This window comes from Pterocles gutturalis, unplaced genomic scaffold (genome assembly GCF_000699245.1).
Source record: "Pterocles gutturalis isolate BGI_N339 unplaced genomic scaffold, ASM69924v1 scaffold6870, whole genome shotgun sequence".
In the NCBI taxonomy this organism is placed as follows: domain Eukaryota; kingdom Metazoa; phylum Chordata; class Aves; order Pterocliformes; family Pteroclidae; genus Pterocles; species Pterocles gutturalis.
In genome coordinates this window covers 16,371-31,146 of record NW_010145890.1, presented here as the reverse complement: position 1 = coordinate 31,146, position 14,776 = coordinate 16,371, and the positions used below count along the sequence as shown (strand labels likewise).

General features: G+C 43.6%; 1 protein-coding gene across 1 annotated transcript in view; it reads left to right on the top strand.

Annotated features, from left to right (window-relative positions):
• The window catches only part of SCML4 (sex comb on midleg-like 4 (Drosophila)), a 46,655-nt gene that overhangs the window by 29,323 nt on the left and 2,556 nt on the right, over positions 1–14,776 (top strand). Inside the window, exons 5-6 of the mRNA XM_010085533.1 lie at positions 2,843–3,112; positions 11,918–12,060. Coding sequence (XP_010083835.1) covers positions 2,843–3,112; positions 11,918–12,060 — 413 coding nt within the window. The remainder of the gene's footprint in view (positions 1–2,842; positions 3,113–11,917; positions 12,061–14,776) is intronic.

Sequence of the window (14,776 nt, the reverse complement as noted above, 5' to 3'; positions counted from 1 at the left end):
TGAAGACCTGAATATCACTTTTCAAATTCCCAGGGCACCTTCCACTGGGGCATGTTTCAAACAGTAATGAATGGAGGCTCCTGCTTGGACCGTGGCTGTAGGCATCGTTACTCCCACTTTGGAGCCCAAAGATGTGGAATACCTGTGGAGGAAATTGATCTAGATCAAGAAAGGAGTCTTAGGCAGAGTCAGGAACAGAACTGGCTGACAGCATCTGGCTCCTCGTCATAGTCTCATACACAACTCATGGGTGTCCTTCCACAGGCAGTTTTCACCTGCATGTCTTATTTCACACAGACTACTGAGAGAGTCTGACATCAGTCAAAAAATCCCTGGTGTCCACTTACAAATTTTGGAGTAATTTATATCCATAGTAATAAAAGATGTATGCTGTTTATTTAGCAGAGCTCTTTTAATATGTTGTTTGTTGTTTTGATAGTCTGTGTCTTCTTCATATTGTAATCATATTACAAGAGCATTCTTTTCCTGGAATAAAGAGGTAATGATTCACAAGAGGCATAATTATTCCATGCGGTGCAGGCAGGATGCTACAGAAAGAGCTGTCTTCTTTATGCATAAGAGGCTTTTATTGCAAGTGTTCTACACAGTAATTAAATTCACTTGAATGAGAAGGGTTGATTGGATTTTCTTTGGTTTATTGGGAGGAGTCTGAAAAGCAAGGTATTTAGCTCAATTGCTATACAATTTTGGCATCTGTCGGAGGTTCGGGAGAAAGGTTCAGAGTATCTGAGTCACATTTCAGTTATGCTAGTGTTACATTATCTGAACTCCATTTAATTCAATTGAATTGCACCCTATCTGTATTTGTGTGAGAATCAGCCTCAGAAATTCCTGGCAGAAAGGATCAGGATACCTGAATGCACACTGTAAGAATCCAAATTATCTAAGGGGAGAAAGCATTGCTAAAGGAAAGTAACTTGCAGTTGCAAAGGCAAGTGCCCAAAAGCGAGGAAACTTCACATTTACAGTTGTCCTTCACATCTGGTCTTTGCCTTATGGCATGTCCAGCCTTGGCCCTGAGTGGAAGAAAGTTTTAAAAGACAGCAGCAAACGAATGAAAAGTCAGGCAATCATCTAACAAAAGTCTGTGCTGTGGCTTGACACATGAGCCAGAATTCTGGCATGGCACAACTCTTGAGTATTTGAGTTGTCAAACTCAATCATGTTTGTTTAACATCAACTACTGTATGGAGCTGACAAGGGTTTTTTTCAAAGGAAAAGAGTAAAAATGTAAATTAAAAGGAAAGCTCTATTATATAGAGTCTTAAAATCTATTAGTGACGGGGTTTGGGTCTTGCAGCATAAATTACAGCATAAATTCTTCCTGTTACTCGATAAAGCTACACAATACAAAAGAGAAACATTGCTAAGGAAGGGAAGGAGATGCATGACACCACAGGGGTAATTTCACCCTGCTCAGATGTCTCTGGAGGGAGAGGCGGACTTTTCAACAGCTCAAAAAACCATTATGGAGCAGAGAGGCACTTTCCTAACGTGAGGGCTCCCTGTCTGACAGATGTTAACATCTTGTTTCACCCAGTGAGAGTGGGAATCTCTGAAGTACAGGTTACCAGCATTTGTAGGGGTTGGTTACCAGTATTTTTAGGGGTCATGTGAAGGTCTGTATCTCAGGGAGGTTTCCGGTGACATATCCCAGTGGTGGTCGTGATGGTGATGGTGGTGGAGGAGACAGTCCTGGGGCTGGACAAGGGGAGGGCTAGTATTGCAGGGGCAATGGGAGGAAGAGCTTTGACTATGTTTGGTGAAGACAAAAAAGGGAAGCAGGAAGGAGCTTGGACTTTGAGGCCTGTTGGGAGGAGACTGGGATGGGCCAGAGAAGGACAATGATACAGACATGGAGGTCTCAGTACAGACAGCAAAGCAAGACGGACCTGGACCTAGGTCTGAGGGAACTGGCAAAAAAAGTCTGTGTACTGCAAAACCTGGGGCCTGACCTGCCTCATGCCTGTGCTTTAGATCCCCAAGCAAAGGGGAACATAAGTCTCTAAAATAGGTCTGTAACTGCAAAACCAGGTTTATTTGGAGGTGTCTGAAAAGCAAGGTATTAAGCTCCTACAGGGTGTGCAAAGTGCAACACTGAGGAGAGGAACCAGAGCAATGGTTTGCAGTCATCCATGATGCCGGCACGCGTGCCTGAACCCAAGCTGGGTTCAAGTGACTCACGCATCTCTGCCCATGATGAACGTCAGGCGTGCTCTTGTCAGTCATCAAGCTGCTTCTTCTTGTGGTTTGCTGGGCCTGATGAATGTCTGCAACTGAAGATATTTTCTGATTAATTTTGGTAATTGCAGCCAAAATGGTTTGGTTTACTGCCTTCACTCCCTCCTACTGGCTGCCAGGCATTGTGAACCCAACAAACTGCCCGTCCCGTTGTCCTCCTCTGCCTTCTTCTTTTCAACTTTCATGTTTTTAAATGAAAGACAGAGTAAACAATAGCTGCACAATCCTCCAGTCTCAGTAGTATTCAGGGAGCATCATGAGGCAAATGGGACTTGCCAGTCAGTGGCCCAGGACTTTATGGAGAATATTGACATAAGCTGACATGGATGAGTCACATCAAGCCATAGTTTCCCTACTGTGACTTTACTGACTTCTGAGTGGTTGTGCTTCCCTTCGTTATTTATTAATTCTCAGCAAGGATCCCTTCCGGAGCCAGTTATCTGTACAGAAAGTTGGAAATGAAGTTAAGCTTTTTGCCAAAAAAAAGGAATTTTGGCAAATATATATGTAATTCTTTTAAGGCCTGAATTAAAATTGGTTCTGTTTTGCTGATGTTTCTTTTGTATCTCGGCTTCCTGAGCAGAAACAGCCATACCTGAGGACTACCTGGTTGATCCTGTGAACACGAAGCGGTACAGTGTGGATCCTGCTGATTCTGCCTTTAGTTGCATGGGCTCCATGTACGCCATGCGGCAGAGTCCTGCAGACGGACATCCTGCTGGAGGCTCCTCTTCCTCCTGTAGCCATCGTCCTGCCCAGATATCTTCAGGGAGGTCCTCATCTACTGGCCTGCAGCATCAGACCTCCAGTCCAACGAGGAACGGGACCTATCTTGAAGGAAACAGAAGTGGTAATATAACATCTTTCATTTAGAAATGTGTGTTGCTATGCTGGTGCCATGCTGAAGTCTTACCTCACTCCCAAATCCCCAGGAAGGCTAGTGAGATAGGTCTGGGCTGACATTCATCCAGACCACACGTGCTTCCATTTAGGAGGAGAAATAATAATCTTTGTAAACACAAAATCAATCTGTTCATCATTAAGTAAAAAGGTGAATGTTTTCTAATGTTGGTATTAATTATGTAAACATATGTATTATGTATAATTGTGTGGCAATCACAAATGTTATTATCGACTTACAGATATAAATATTAATATGTAAGGCATTTCTCCCAAAGATTGATACTGCCTACAGGCAGGTACCTGTTATTTGTGTGACACCAGCTGTGTAGAAGTTATGATACAGAGCAAACCCAAATATTAGTACCTAACTCAAAGGATTTTAGCAAAAAGTTTTGCTTCCTAGCTGTGCGGCCTATTCTGCCCTTTTAATCATGAACCAGGACAGATTTTGCTTGAAAAAGACTGCCCAGAAAAACATATATTTTTAGAAATCATCCAGCTCATTGCTCAAGGCTCTTTTATCCTTCAGGAAGCAAAGTCACAAGAACTTTATCTGCAGATTCAAGGGATGCCATGAGGACCACTGCATTCGATAACCCTTCTTCTTCCCTCTATTTGTATTTTTGTGCAGTGATCCTGCTAGGTTTCAGGTTTGCTGGGTCAGTCACTCTGCCCATTAGCTATATTCCCTATTAGCCATGACTTTTTTTTCTCTAGAAATGACCTGGGTTCATCAAACCAGTTAGATAATGCCCTGAACTTCCGTTAACTTTGTCTTTGTTTGCATTTTCCAAGTTCTCCATTAACAGGTCGTTATCAGTACTGATTCCAACAGTGTCTTCACCCCTGACTAATTATTCAAACGTCATTTATGCATTTTTCATCTTGAAGATAGATCTAACAAAAGAGTTGAGTGTCTCAGCCATTTTTAAGTCATTAATTTCTTCCCCTTCCTCATTTATTAATGGAATCTACTGTCACTCTGGTTTTATTTTTAATCCTGATATATTTGCAGGAGTCTTGCTGGTTCCCCTAGCCCCTTTGTCTACCATTAACTCATTACACTGTCTTTCTGCCCTTGCATTTCCCCTGGCAACTGGAAGTGATTCTGCATATTCTTGCTTGGTAGCCACTCCAGAGCCTCTTTCCTGTAGCCACAGATCTTTGCATAATTCCTTCACATTCCTCGCTTCCTCAACACCTGTATTATTTCTTGTTTCTCAACTTTCACTATTTACTATTTTAGAACGTTATTCTTGCAAAATACGTATTTCCAGTATTTATCCTTGTATTTCTTTCTTTATCTAAGTTTGCCTTCAATACCTACCCAGAACCATCACTCATTTTGCTATTATTTCAAACACTTGTTTCCCTGGTTTACTCCTGTGTTACTCTTATACAGAGCACAGACAAGCGTTCGGTTCTTGTCATTATTTTTTCTTTACTTACAGAGTCAACTTTACTCAAAGCAAAGTGGATAGTATAGAAATGCACTACTGCAAACAACTTGTAAAAGGTTGTCACTAAGAACCAGGGGACTCAGTTACAAAGAAAAGGAAATGAAAAGCCCTTTCTTTCCAGTCTTGTTCAGTGCCTCTTGGGCCAGCATAATCAGGTGCTGGGAGGACAAGAGGCTTACTGTGCACAGGATTCATTTTCCTCTCTCCCACTACTTCCCTAGAGCCTCCTAGCAGAACTGGGACCCTTTCGTCAAGTTTTTTAGTTGGCAGCTGTGAGGAGCCAAGATTTAACAATGTTGTTACTTGCTTGCTTTGAACATATTTATCATTCTGCTTGGGATCAGTTGTTATCTCTTTGTAGTACACAGGAAGGGTCAGAGTAGTACAGAGCAAAGGCCTGTCTGCCTCACATCCTGTCTCCAGCACGAGACAGCAGCACACCCCCAGGAAAGAGATAAGTGCAGAGATGGTGCTGCTTTCCCACTACCATGTCCACCTTCAGAAATCTGTGGCTCAAAGGCTTCCTGAATCAGAAGTGGTGGATTCATATTTAGTAACCCTTCATAGATTTTTCTTCCCTGAATCATCCAGTGGCTTATTGAATACTTTGTGCATTTTTAGCGTCCACAAAGTGCTGTGGTAGAGTTCCCATGCTTAAAAATTTGTTGTATGGAGGAAGGCCATGGTATCAGGGGTTTGAATCCATGTTCAAGGGACTGAAACTTAAAATCAGAGCTCCTTAGGCTTCCTCAGATGCATTATTTTCCCTTGTGTTTCTAACTGTGCATCTCACTGTTTCCCAGTCTCAGACAATGTCTTGTGACAACTCAGCATGGTCCTGAGCCAGGAAGCTAAGCTTTAGGAGACAGCTCCATCTCTCTTACGATTTCCCACAAAATTCACTGTCTTTACAAAATGAAAGCTTAAAAGATGGCATGCATTTTTTCCAGAACTGAGCCAACAGAAAAGTCATAAAATGTCCATACAATAGGCTTTGCTGTTTCCTGTATGTCTAGCTTGAAACATATTAAAGCACTTTGAGGAGCAAAGAGGAAGAGATTGCTTTTGGACTAGGCACTTATGACATTCAGGTGTCTTTGAAGCAGTTACAAGTGACTTTAAGCTGCTACATGTGATACTTTGGGATAACAGGACTCATCTCAGAACTGCTTAGTATTTGTTACGTGACAAGCATTTGACACTTGCAAAGACTAGCTCCTCTGGGTCATTAGGCCAGCTCAACAGAATAGGCTCTGTAAAACTGGCAGTTATACAGTGAACATCACAAAAATGGTTATTGATTGTTGCTATTGCTTATTTACAATGGTTAACAATTTATTAGTTCTGGTATCATCCATTGTAGACTGGGGTCTGCCATAAAGATAGACACAAACTCATACAGAGATGGGTTTGCTGTCAAGATCTGCAACAGGAGGAATAGCAAAACCCTGTGCTCCACCAGTGTATGGCAGCACAAACAGCTAGTGCATGTTTGTGCCACCACCGTCCATCACATTTCCTCTGATCCACTCAGCTGCTTTCCAGAGACTCCAGCAGAGAGTCTCCTGCAGTCCACGGCAGGAGCTGGGTCCTCTAAGGCAGAGGAGAGCCATTTCCTCTTGGACACAGCCAGGCAGTTTTCAGTGGCTGCGATGGGCAGCACAGTGACATCCATGAAGTCAAGGTGTCCACAGATTAATAATTATATCACTTCTAGCATTAATGAAACTGTGCTGTTTCCAGTCACAGCCTGGTTTCATCTACTACTCTGTTTGTGACAGTGTCAGCTCTGTAACACTGGTATTCCCCCTGTAGAGTCTTACAAAGCATTGTCTGCTCCTCCTTAAAATTAGAGACTGTATTTCTTCACAGCTATCATACTTTCACACACCATCCTGCTTCCACTTTTCCTGGCAACCCCAGACTTTAAAAATACACATCTTTCTGCAATTGCCTTAGTGCAACCACACTAGAGTTTGATTACTGTCTCCGCAAAATCTCTCTTGTAAAGGTGTTTGGAATCTGCGCTCTCACTACAATGCTTCTGTGTGGGTTTTTCCTCTTTCTAGGGATAATTTTTATGCTGCTGAATCATAAGTGAGCAAAGATGAGTACATGGTGCGTGCCAGTCTCTGTTCTTATCCTCCTCGGTTGCATATTTACAAGGCAGGGATGGGCAGGACTCTTTTTAATGAGTAAGAATTTATCTCTGCAACCTCAAACCAATCCTCTTTATTTATGGATATTTTTGAAAAATAGCTTGCCTTATTTATCATGGTGGGCAAATATAATGGAAAAAACCATAACCATAAAACGTATCTCAGTGCATAGCAGAACATGTCTTTCAAGCGGAATGGATGAGATTAAACCTCAAAGCTCTCATTAATGCTATCAGAAGCTCGATGCCTAATTCTCCATGATTATGCTAAAAAATTCCAAACCGAAAAAAAAAAATCTCATTTCAGAAAGCCAGTTGGGGCTGCTAACAGATAAACATGCACTTTCCTGTCATCATTTGCCAAATTGAAGCTCTTAAATCAGGGAAGGAATAGTCAAGGACATCATAAACCTTTCCAAGCCTGCTTACATAACAAACAAAGCCTTTATTCCAAGTATGAAGAATTGTGTGTTCAACCACAGCATAATAACCTTACCCTTGCCCTGTAGCTTGTTATTTTTATGTAGATTTTATTATCCAGCATTAGCAGTTAATTATTATCACCTGAGGGCCTTTGTTAACGAGGCAATCCTGCTTGCCAATACATTTATTTCCTGAAAACATTTGGGGGCACAGGGTTTGAAGTTTCCCTTTTCCAGAATAACACTGCAGGCACCCTGTGGGGAGCAGATCCAGCACCTCCCCAAGGCAGTGGACAAGGAGCTGGTAAACAGCATTGTGGGGCTCAGTGCTGGGTACCAATTTTTTGGCAAACACAGCCTGCCTTTTAGTTTTTGAAGCCATTTACACTCTGAAAGGTTCAATGCTTTCTGTGAGCTGCCTATTTCCATCCTCCTCCACCCCCTTCAGAAGAGAGGTGAATCAAGAAAAGCCCAAATAAATATTTAACATCAGCCCATGGCTGCATCTCATGCAGCTGGATGCTGGACTGCTCTTGAAGCAGACGGAGGACCATGTCGCATCCCCACATGGTCCATGCCATGCCGGGAGCAGGAGCAGCCACTGCACTGGTGGGACGGGGACTCTGCCCTGGTGCACTGCAGGGCTGAGGCCACCAGCCAGGTGGTGCACAGCATCTCCTGCAAGCACCTGCCATGCAAATCAATGTGCTAAGTCCAATCTTTCCAGAGCTCTCTGATGATTGTGGCTCATCAGACCCCTCTGCACCCATAAATATCCTGTAATTGTGTTCTTCCACACACCTGCTTTTCTGATGCTTCTCCTCTTGTCCTGCTTGGTGTGCCCTAGACTTTCAGAAAAGTATCTTCTCCCAAGACTTCCATCTGTCCTTGTTTATAGTGCAAGGTAGTTTGTTTTTTAAAATAATTCCCATTTCTCTGCACCTTTGAGGGTCTGCTAATTCTGCTTAGTTTCAGTAGATTTGCTGCTCCTTATTATCTGCTCCAGTGCAATCAGAGAGAACCTTTTAAAATTTCATTCCCACCCCCTTCCCCTGAGGCAAAGAAATCATTTAGGCCTGCAGCAATATTAAAGTTCATCTGTCACTCCCTTTCCACTCTTATCTATCAACGACCGTACTCCCTCTGGGCTCTGTTTGTTTGCCAAGAACATATTTAGGGAGTGTGTTATTTATCTTTTCTTCTTTCACAGGTTTAACTCCATTTTAGCATTGGATTTCCCTGTCATGCCTCTGCAGCTGTTTGGCTGTTCACTTTCTCTCTCTCCATCCTCCTTCTCAGGAAGGTCTCAGGGCCAGAGGTGAGGGTCAGAGAAAAGCCTGCGCGGGGTGAGAGCTCAGCCATTGGCTCAGTCAGACCAAGCCAGGCAACATCTTTCTATCAGCTTTGCCGGGCTTTGGACACTGACCCGGTAAATCCAGACGTTTCTGCACAGGCAATAGTCTCAACTGGGACACCTTAAGATCTTCCCCTGCAGGGGAACCTCTTCTCTCTCCTTCCCCGACACCGCTTCAGGCAGGAGGGGGAAGTGCTTCCCTCTGATTACCTAAATTTCCATATCCCATTCCATTAATTTGACAAATTTTTGCCACCTGTCAAAAACAGGAAATTGGATTTGACCCAGATTACGATCTGTAAAAATAATTATTGGTCGCGCGCACTCCCATCTCTTTGTAATCTAAGTATTCATTATCATCTTGATTAATTTTGATGACAGGATGGCATATGATACCCGGGAGACATGAGACTTCCTCATTTATCTAATTCTTAGGTTAAGTGTGAATACTTTCAGATAAGAAAAAATGTATAGTACTTGCCCTGCTGCCATCAAACACTTCTGTGCTTAATATAATCTTTCATCAAAGTGATATTATTGAAACATAAACCCCATGCCTTTGTGTGGACATGAAATTATTTATTTTCTTCTATAGATAAAGATATGACAATTAAATGTGTAAACTACAATGTTAAAAAGCCAGAGTAAATTAAACAAGAAAATACATTTTAAAATATATGGAATAAACAATTGTTTCCAGACTCACCAGCTATGAACTGCATTCAAGACATCTGTTTGCAAGCTGATGGTATCCCAGTTTTACTTACAACATTTAAAGGTAGCCCCTTACACTCAAGTAAAATAACACATCTTAATTCATGAAAAAGCAGCAGAGAATCAGGACTTGGCTCTGAATAGGTAAATGAAGACAAAACAATCTTTCAAGAGTTAGTATCTAACAAGAGCATAACTCTTGTTTTTATGTTATTATATTATACTTCAGGTAGGGATTTGAAAGGGTTATCTTCACCTGCTGGGGCCTGGAAGAGTTCTAGCCATGCAGTCTCTTTAGAAAGGTCATTTATGTATTTGTCTTTAAAAAAACAGATTTATGCTATTGATTGCTAGATTGCGAAGGAGTGAATAGAATTCCTCTGTCATTTCAACCTTTTCTTATCATCTCCCTTCCTTTTACTGCACATATTTCCAATACCCATGAAGGCTCCCAACCGCTCTCAGGGCTCTCTGTTCCCCTTTGCCCTTTTGTGGCATTTCTGGAAGCTGCGCATTGCAGGCAGAAGTCACCGGACCGGGGGCTGCTCTCTCTGAGCCCCATGTGAATCCCAGGCTAAGCCCCCTGGGCTTTCCTTTTATTCATACACATTTAAGGAAAAAAAAAAGTGATCCTCAGTAGTGGCACATCTCCCCTGACCACATTATGGCAGTAAGCATAGAAGCTTCTGCAACTGTTTGGCCACAGCCAAACCTTTCTCTCCCCCACCTCTATTTTCCGGCTGGTTTGCAAAAGCCTGGTTTTCTCCCTGCCTTGGTTTGAGGTGCCAAGGTGCAGAGTATCTCCACACGTCAGCTGGCACCCAGACCATCGGCAGATCAGGTAAGGGAGAAATAGTCGCCCCTCTGCCTGCAAGACAAGTCTCAGCTCTCCCACTTGTCCCTGACAAAGTTACTGGATGTTACTGATGATCCAGGGGTTGGCCAAGATTACCCTGCTCGTTTTGCACTCTTTGTCTTCATAATTTCATGCCAAAGGCTCCAGATGGTGTCTGTACCGTTGTGTATTCCATTTATTCTGTGAGCAGAGCCCAGGGTCACCCGAGTCCATACAAACACCAATCCTCGCTGTCTAATTAAGAGGACCCGCGGCTATTCCTTGTCCTTTATATCCAGAACAGTGACTTAGCAAATGAGAGTGTAATTATCATGATATTTACATCACATCCCATTATGAAGCCCATCAACCAGATTTGTACATTCATAGTACTGCTGCTTACTGGAGTTTGTCCTTCCTAACTGCAAAATATACCTCATTACATTATATTGTAAGATGAGCATGGCAGCAAGAAAAAGAGGACCAATATGCACATAAAGCCATTATTGTGCATATATGGGCAGATCCTCAGCTAGTATAAATCAGCATGGCTCTATTGAAGTCAATGGAACGACAACCTACATAAGCCACAAACTCAGCCCACTACATTTGCTCACACGCGTTAGGATTGTGTTTTGAGTCACGCATGGGGATTCTCATACATTTAATGTGTCTCTATAAGCTCAGTATTTCTCTGGAGAGCTCAGCACTTCTCAGCAGCTCTGATTGCCCTCTTGGCTACTTGGGGCTTCTCCAGGCTCCAGTTTAGGTATCTGTGGTCTCCCTCTGCTTGCCCTCTCTGTTTCCTTTTCCTTCTTATATAGTGCCTGCTTGCTTACCATTTGCACCTCTCTCATTATAAACTGGACCTCAGCTGAAAAAGATGAGCAGGTCTGGGCAAGTAACATTTCATATATCTGTGTGCTGCCACCTGCTAATGCAAAATTTTCTTAGTGTGGATATAAACAAATTTAAACAGCTTTCCCGTAACCTAGCATAATATTGTTCTTGTAATAGTGAAGCAGTGTAAGTGGGGGTGCAAATTATATTCACGTGGAAACTGAGATTTATAATTCTGTGGAGACTAAGAATAAAAACATAAATGCACTTCCATTCCAATGTGCCTTTATTCACTTGATTTAAAGCTACAGCAAGCTGAAGTGACCTTAAATCATCCAGGGCTTATACCATTAAAAAGTCACATGTGCAATGTTCATCTTCGCGTGTTTTAGTAGCTTTCCAAATAGGCATTCATTGGGGACCATCAGCTTTGTGAGAGCCTAAGATTAGGAGGATATGGACTAGGAACCTTCCTTTAAGCTCTAAGATAATTCTGAATATCTCAATGTGAAGAAAAAAAACATATTTGCTGAATCCTGATTTTATCCTCCAGCCTTTGCATTCAATTACAAACTCCTTTGTTTAGTGCTGAAGCACTCTCTCTCTCCAGGTGGGAGGGTGGTGTCTTCTTGAGCCAAGATCCCCATTGCTTGCAGATCAGACAGCAGGGGCAGCTCGGTTTAAGAGCCTGGCAGCTGGCACATTTTTCCTTCCCCAGCAGGAACTTGAGGGTTTCATGTTTTTTAACGCACTTCACCAGCTGGGATCATGTCTCTCAGTAGGCAGTCAGATTGGAAACTGCTCCAAGTCCCCTTCTCTCCCCACCCCACCATCTCAGGCTGATACTTGCACACAGAGATCCAACATCCAATGCCACAGTGAGGCTGCCATACCACCACACACTCACAAACCAAGGAAAACGCTGCATGCCATTGTAATGAGCTGTTGTGGGCTTTTTTGTACCAATAGCCTCAAGTCCTTCACCAGAACAAGATGTGGCTCGGCCATCAAGCAAGAATCCTTTGACCTGGACAGTGGATGACGTGATTTGCTTTGTGAAGGATGCAGACCCCCATGCTTTAGGTCCCCATGTGGAGCTCTTCAGAAAACACGTATGTAGAAGGCTGCCCTTACTGCTTCTGGGTAATTTAAACCAAGGGCATGGGCAGTCCCAAGAGATCACCAGTACACATCACACACACACTCTCATCTGCCTTTGGCTGCTAAAGGCAGTGTTGGTGCTCAGCCAGGTTGAATGGAGGGTCCTGCAAGGTGTTCAACACCGCTGGGAGGTTTGGGTTGAATCAGTATTCACTTATGATGTGAGAGGGTGGTCAAACACTGTAACAGGCTTCCTAGAGAGGTGGTTGATGCCCCAAGCCTGTCAGTGTTTAAGAGCCATTTGGACAATGCCCTTAATAACATGCTTTAACTTGGTCAGCCCTCAATGGTCAGGTGGTTGGACTAGATGACCATTGTCGGTTCCTTCCTTCCAACTGAAATATTCTATTTTCTATTCTATTCTATTATATTCTATTTATCCTAACAATGTCTTTAGAAAACAATCACTATTTGTTCCCAACTATGACTATGTGAATTGTTTCTATGCTAAGTCTAAGAGAAAGCACAGAGGATCTGGTGCTCAATTTTCTTTGGCACATTGGCACAAAAAAGCCTCTTCTCAACCACAATTTTTTCCCAGGATACCTATGATTCTTCTCTGAAGAGATTTTTTTTAATCTAGTGTCTCTAGATATTTAGCAGGGGAAACCCAAAACAGCCAAGCTTTTAATTTTTTCCCCTCAGTATTATGTAACTACATAACCACATTTGACAGACCTGCTGACTCACTGGAGAATATGTTAGTTGCTTTTGATAGGCACTCTCCAGTGGTGGAAATGATACTGTCCTTAATTAGTAAAGGGGAAGACTGTAAACACATATCTGATCTGGAGTTTCTTGTTCTGCCGCTGTATATGGAGTTGGCACCAATGCATCTAATAGCATCTTCAGCCTCCTCCTCCTTCACCTCTTCCATCCCTCCTTGATCAATTCAGTCTGGCTACAAAAACGGATTTCACCCTAAAAATGACTCACTTGTGTTCAGCTGGAGGTCATAGCTTTGGATGCAAGTGCCTGGACTTAGGCCTAAACAAGAAGAGCTTCCCAGCCCTGACTCCTGATAAGCCCATCAGGTTGCAAAGCAAGAGAGAGGGCTTGATTGCCAGGTCCCGCTCCTTGCCTGTGTGCCAGCAGGGACAGGTGGGAATGTGGGGCTGCAGACAAGAGCTGATGGATACAACTGATGGACTTCCAGCTACACCCTGGATGCAGGGTTTCCAGATACTGAGGAGAGAAGGTGGCTGAGGAGCAGAGGAAAATGAACACAGGCCTTGATGTCTGCTTACCCTAGGCAGGTATTGAAGCCATCTGCCATTCTGCAGAGAGGCCCGTGGGATGAGAACAGAGCAGGCACAGTGAGGCTAGCACCAAATCTGCAATTACAGGTCAGGTGCCAGCCTACTTTCCCTGCCTTCTGCAGAGAAGTCAGATCTGCTTTATAAGCTGATAGTGAAAACCTGGCCTACGTTGGCCATGTGGGTAACTAGGCAGACAAAGAAGCCACCTTCAGATTTAAAGGAACTTGCTTTAGCATGGGTTTTTGAGACTATCAGAAGGGACTGTGCATCAAGAGAAAACTCTTCATGCAAGGGAGAAAAAATTGCCATGGCCTGAGGCATACAGGTACACCCCCAAAGAAGAGAAACATTTAAAGTTCATCTTGTAAATACAGACAGTGCAAAAGCACGATTTTTGTCTAGTTTCCACTTGCAGCAAAGGATGGCACAGCAGGAGTGACACGCTCCAGGCAGTCATGGGCCAGCTGCACTGGAGCATGTCACAATACTACAGCTGCTCTGTGACCAAAGAGACTGAGCTAAATTGCCACTAAAGACTGTCCCTGTCATCCTTTGTTGAACACCCAGCACCCATGGGCTCTACTTATCATTGATTTCCTTGTAAAATATGCCATAGGTGTGAGAACCTGGGTAAGATTACCACACAACTCAATTCAATTATACCTTTGAGTTATGTATGTCCCTGCAATTTTCCAGCCTTCAAATCTCATCTGGATTAGCATGGAGACTCCAGGGTTGAGAGACAAGTGATTAGTCCATGAACCTTAGCCATATCTTCCTGTATGGTTCAATCTTTCTATGAGCAGGTGCATAATTTACTTAGAAGCACTTACTGTCATTGACAAGGCCCAGCCATCACCAGGAATCATTGCTCTGGCAATCAACTCATTTGAGCTATGACGCTGGGAGGGGGAGGGTGGCAGGACCACCAGGAAGAAAAGGCCAGGTGAGGTATCCTACATGTGGGCAGTGTACTTTCCCACTGCTATATGAAGCATTTTGGGTATTGACCGCAGTCCTTGGAGCTGGCTCTCCCGGTGGGCAGTAAGGAGCTGCAGCCCACAGCCTCCACTGCTGCAGCAGGTGTTGCGGGATGACCTGGCTCTGACTGTGCTCTTCCCAACAGAGCCAGAAGCTTTTCTTCTTGCCAAGACACCCAAGGAGCTGTCACAGTTGGCACCTGAGAGTGTCCACCAAAGGCTGTGAAACTGCCTATTATCTCCTCTCTACTGTCCCCCACTCCCTTGGCAGAGCTGTGTGCCGAGGAGAGCTGAGCCTGCAGCTGAGAGATCTTTTGGCCTCACGCAGAGGAGCTGTCAGCCTGGCAGAGACCTCGTAGTGGCAGTAATGTGAAAGCCCCATGCAGCGCTCTCTCAGCAAGAAAGATTTGGTAGAAAGACTGAAGGAG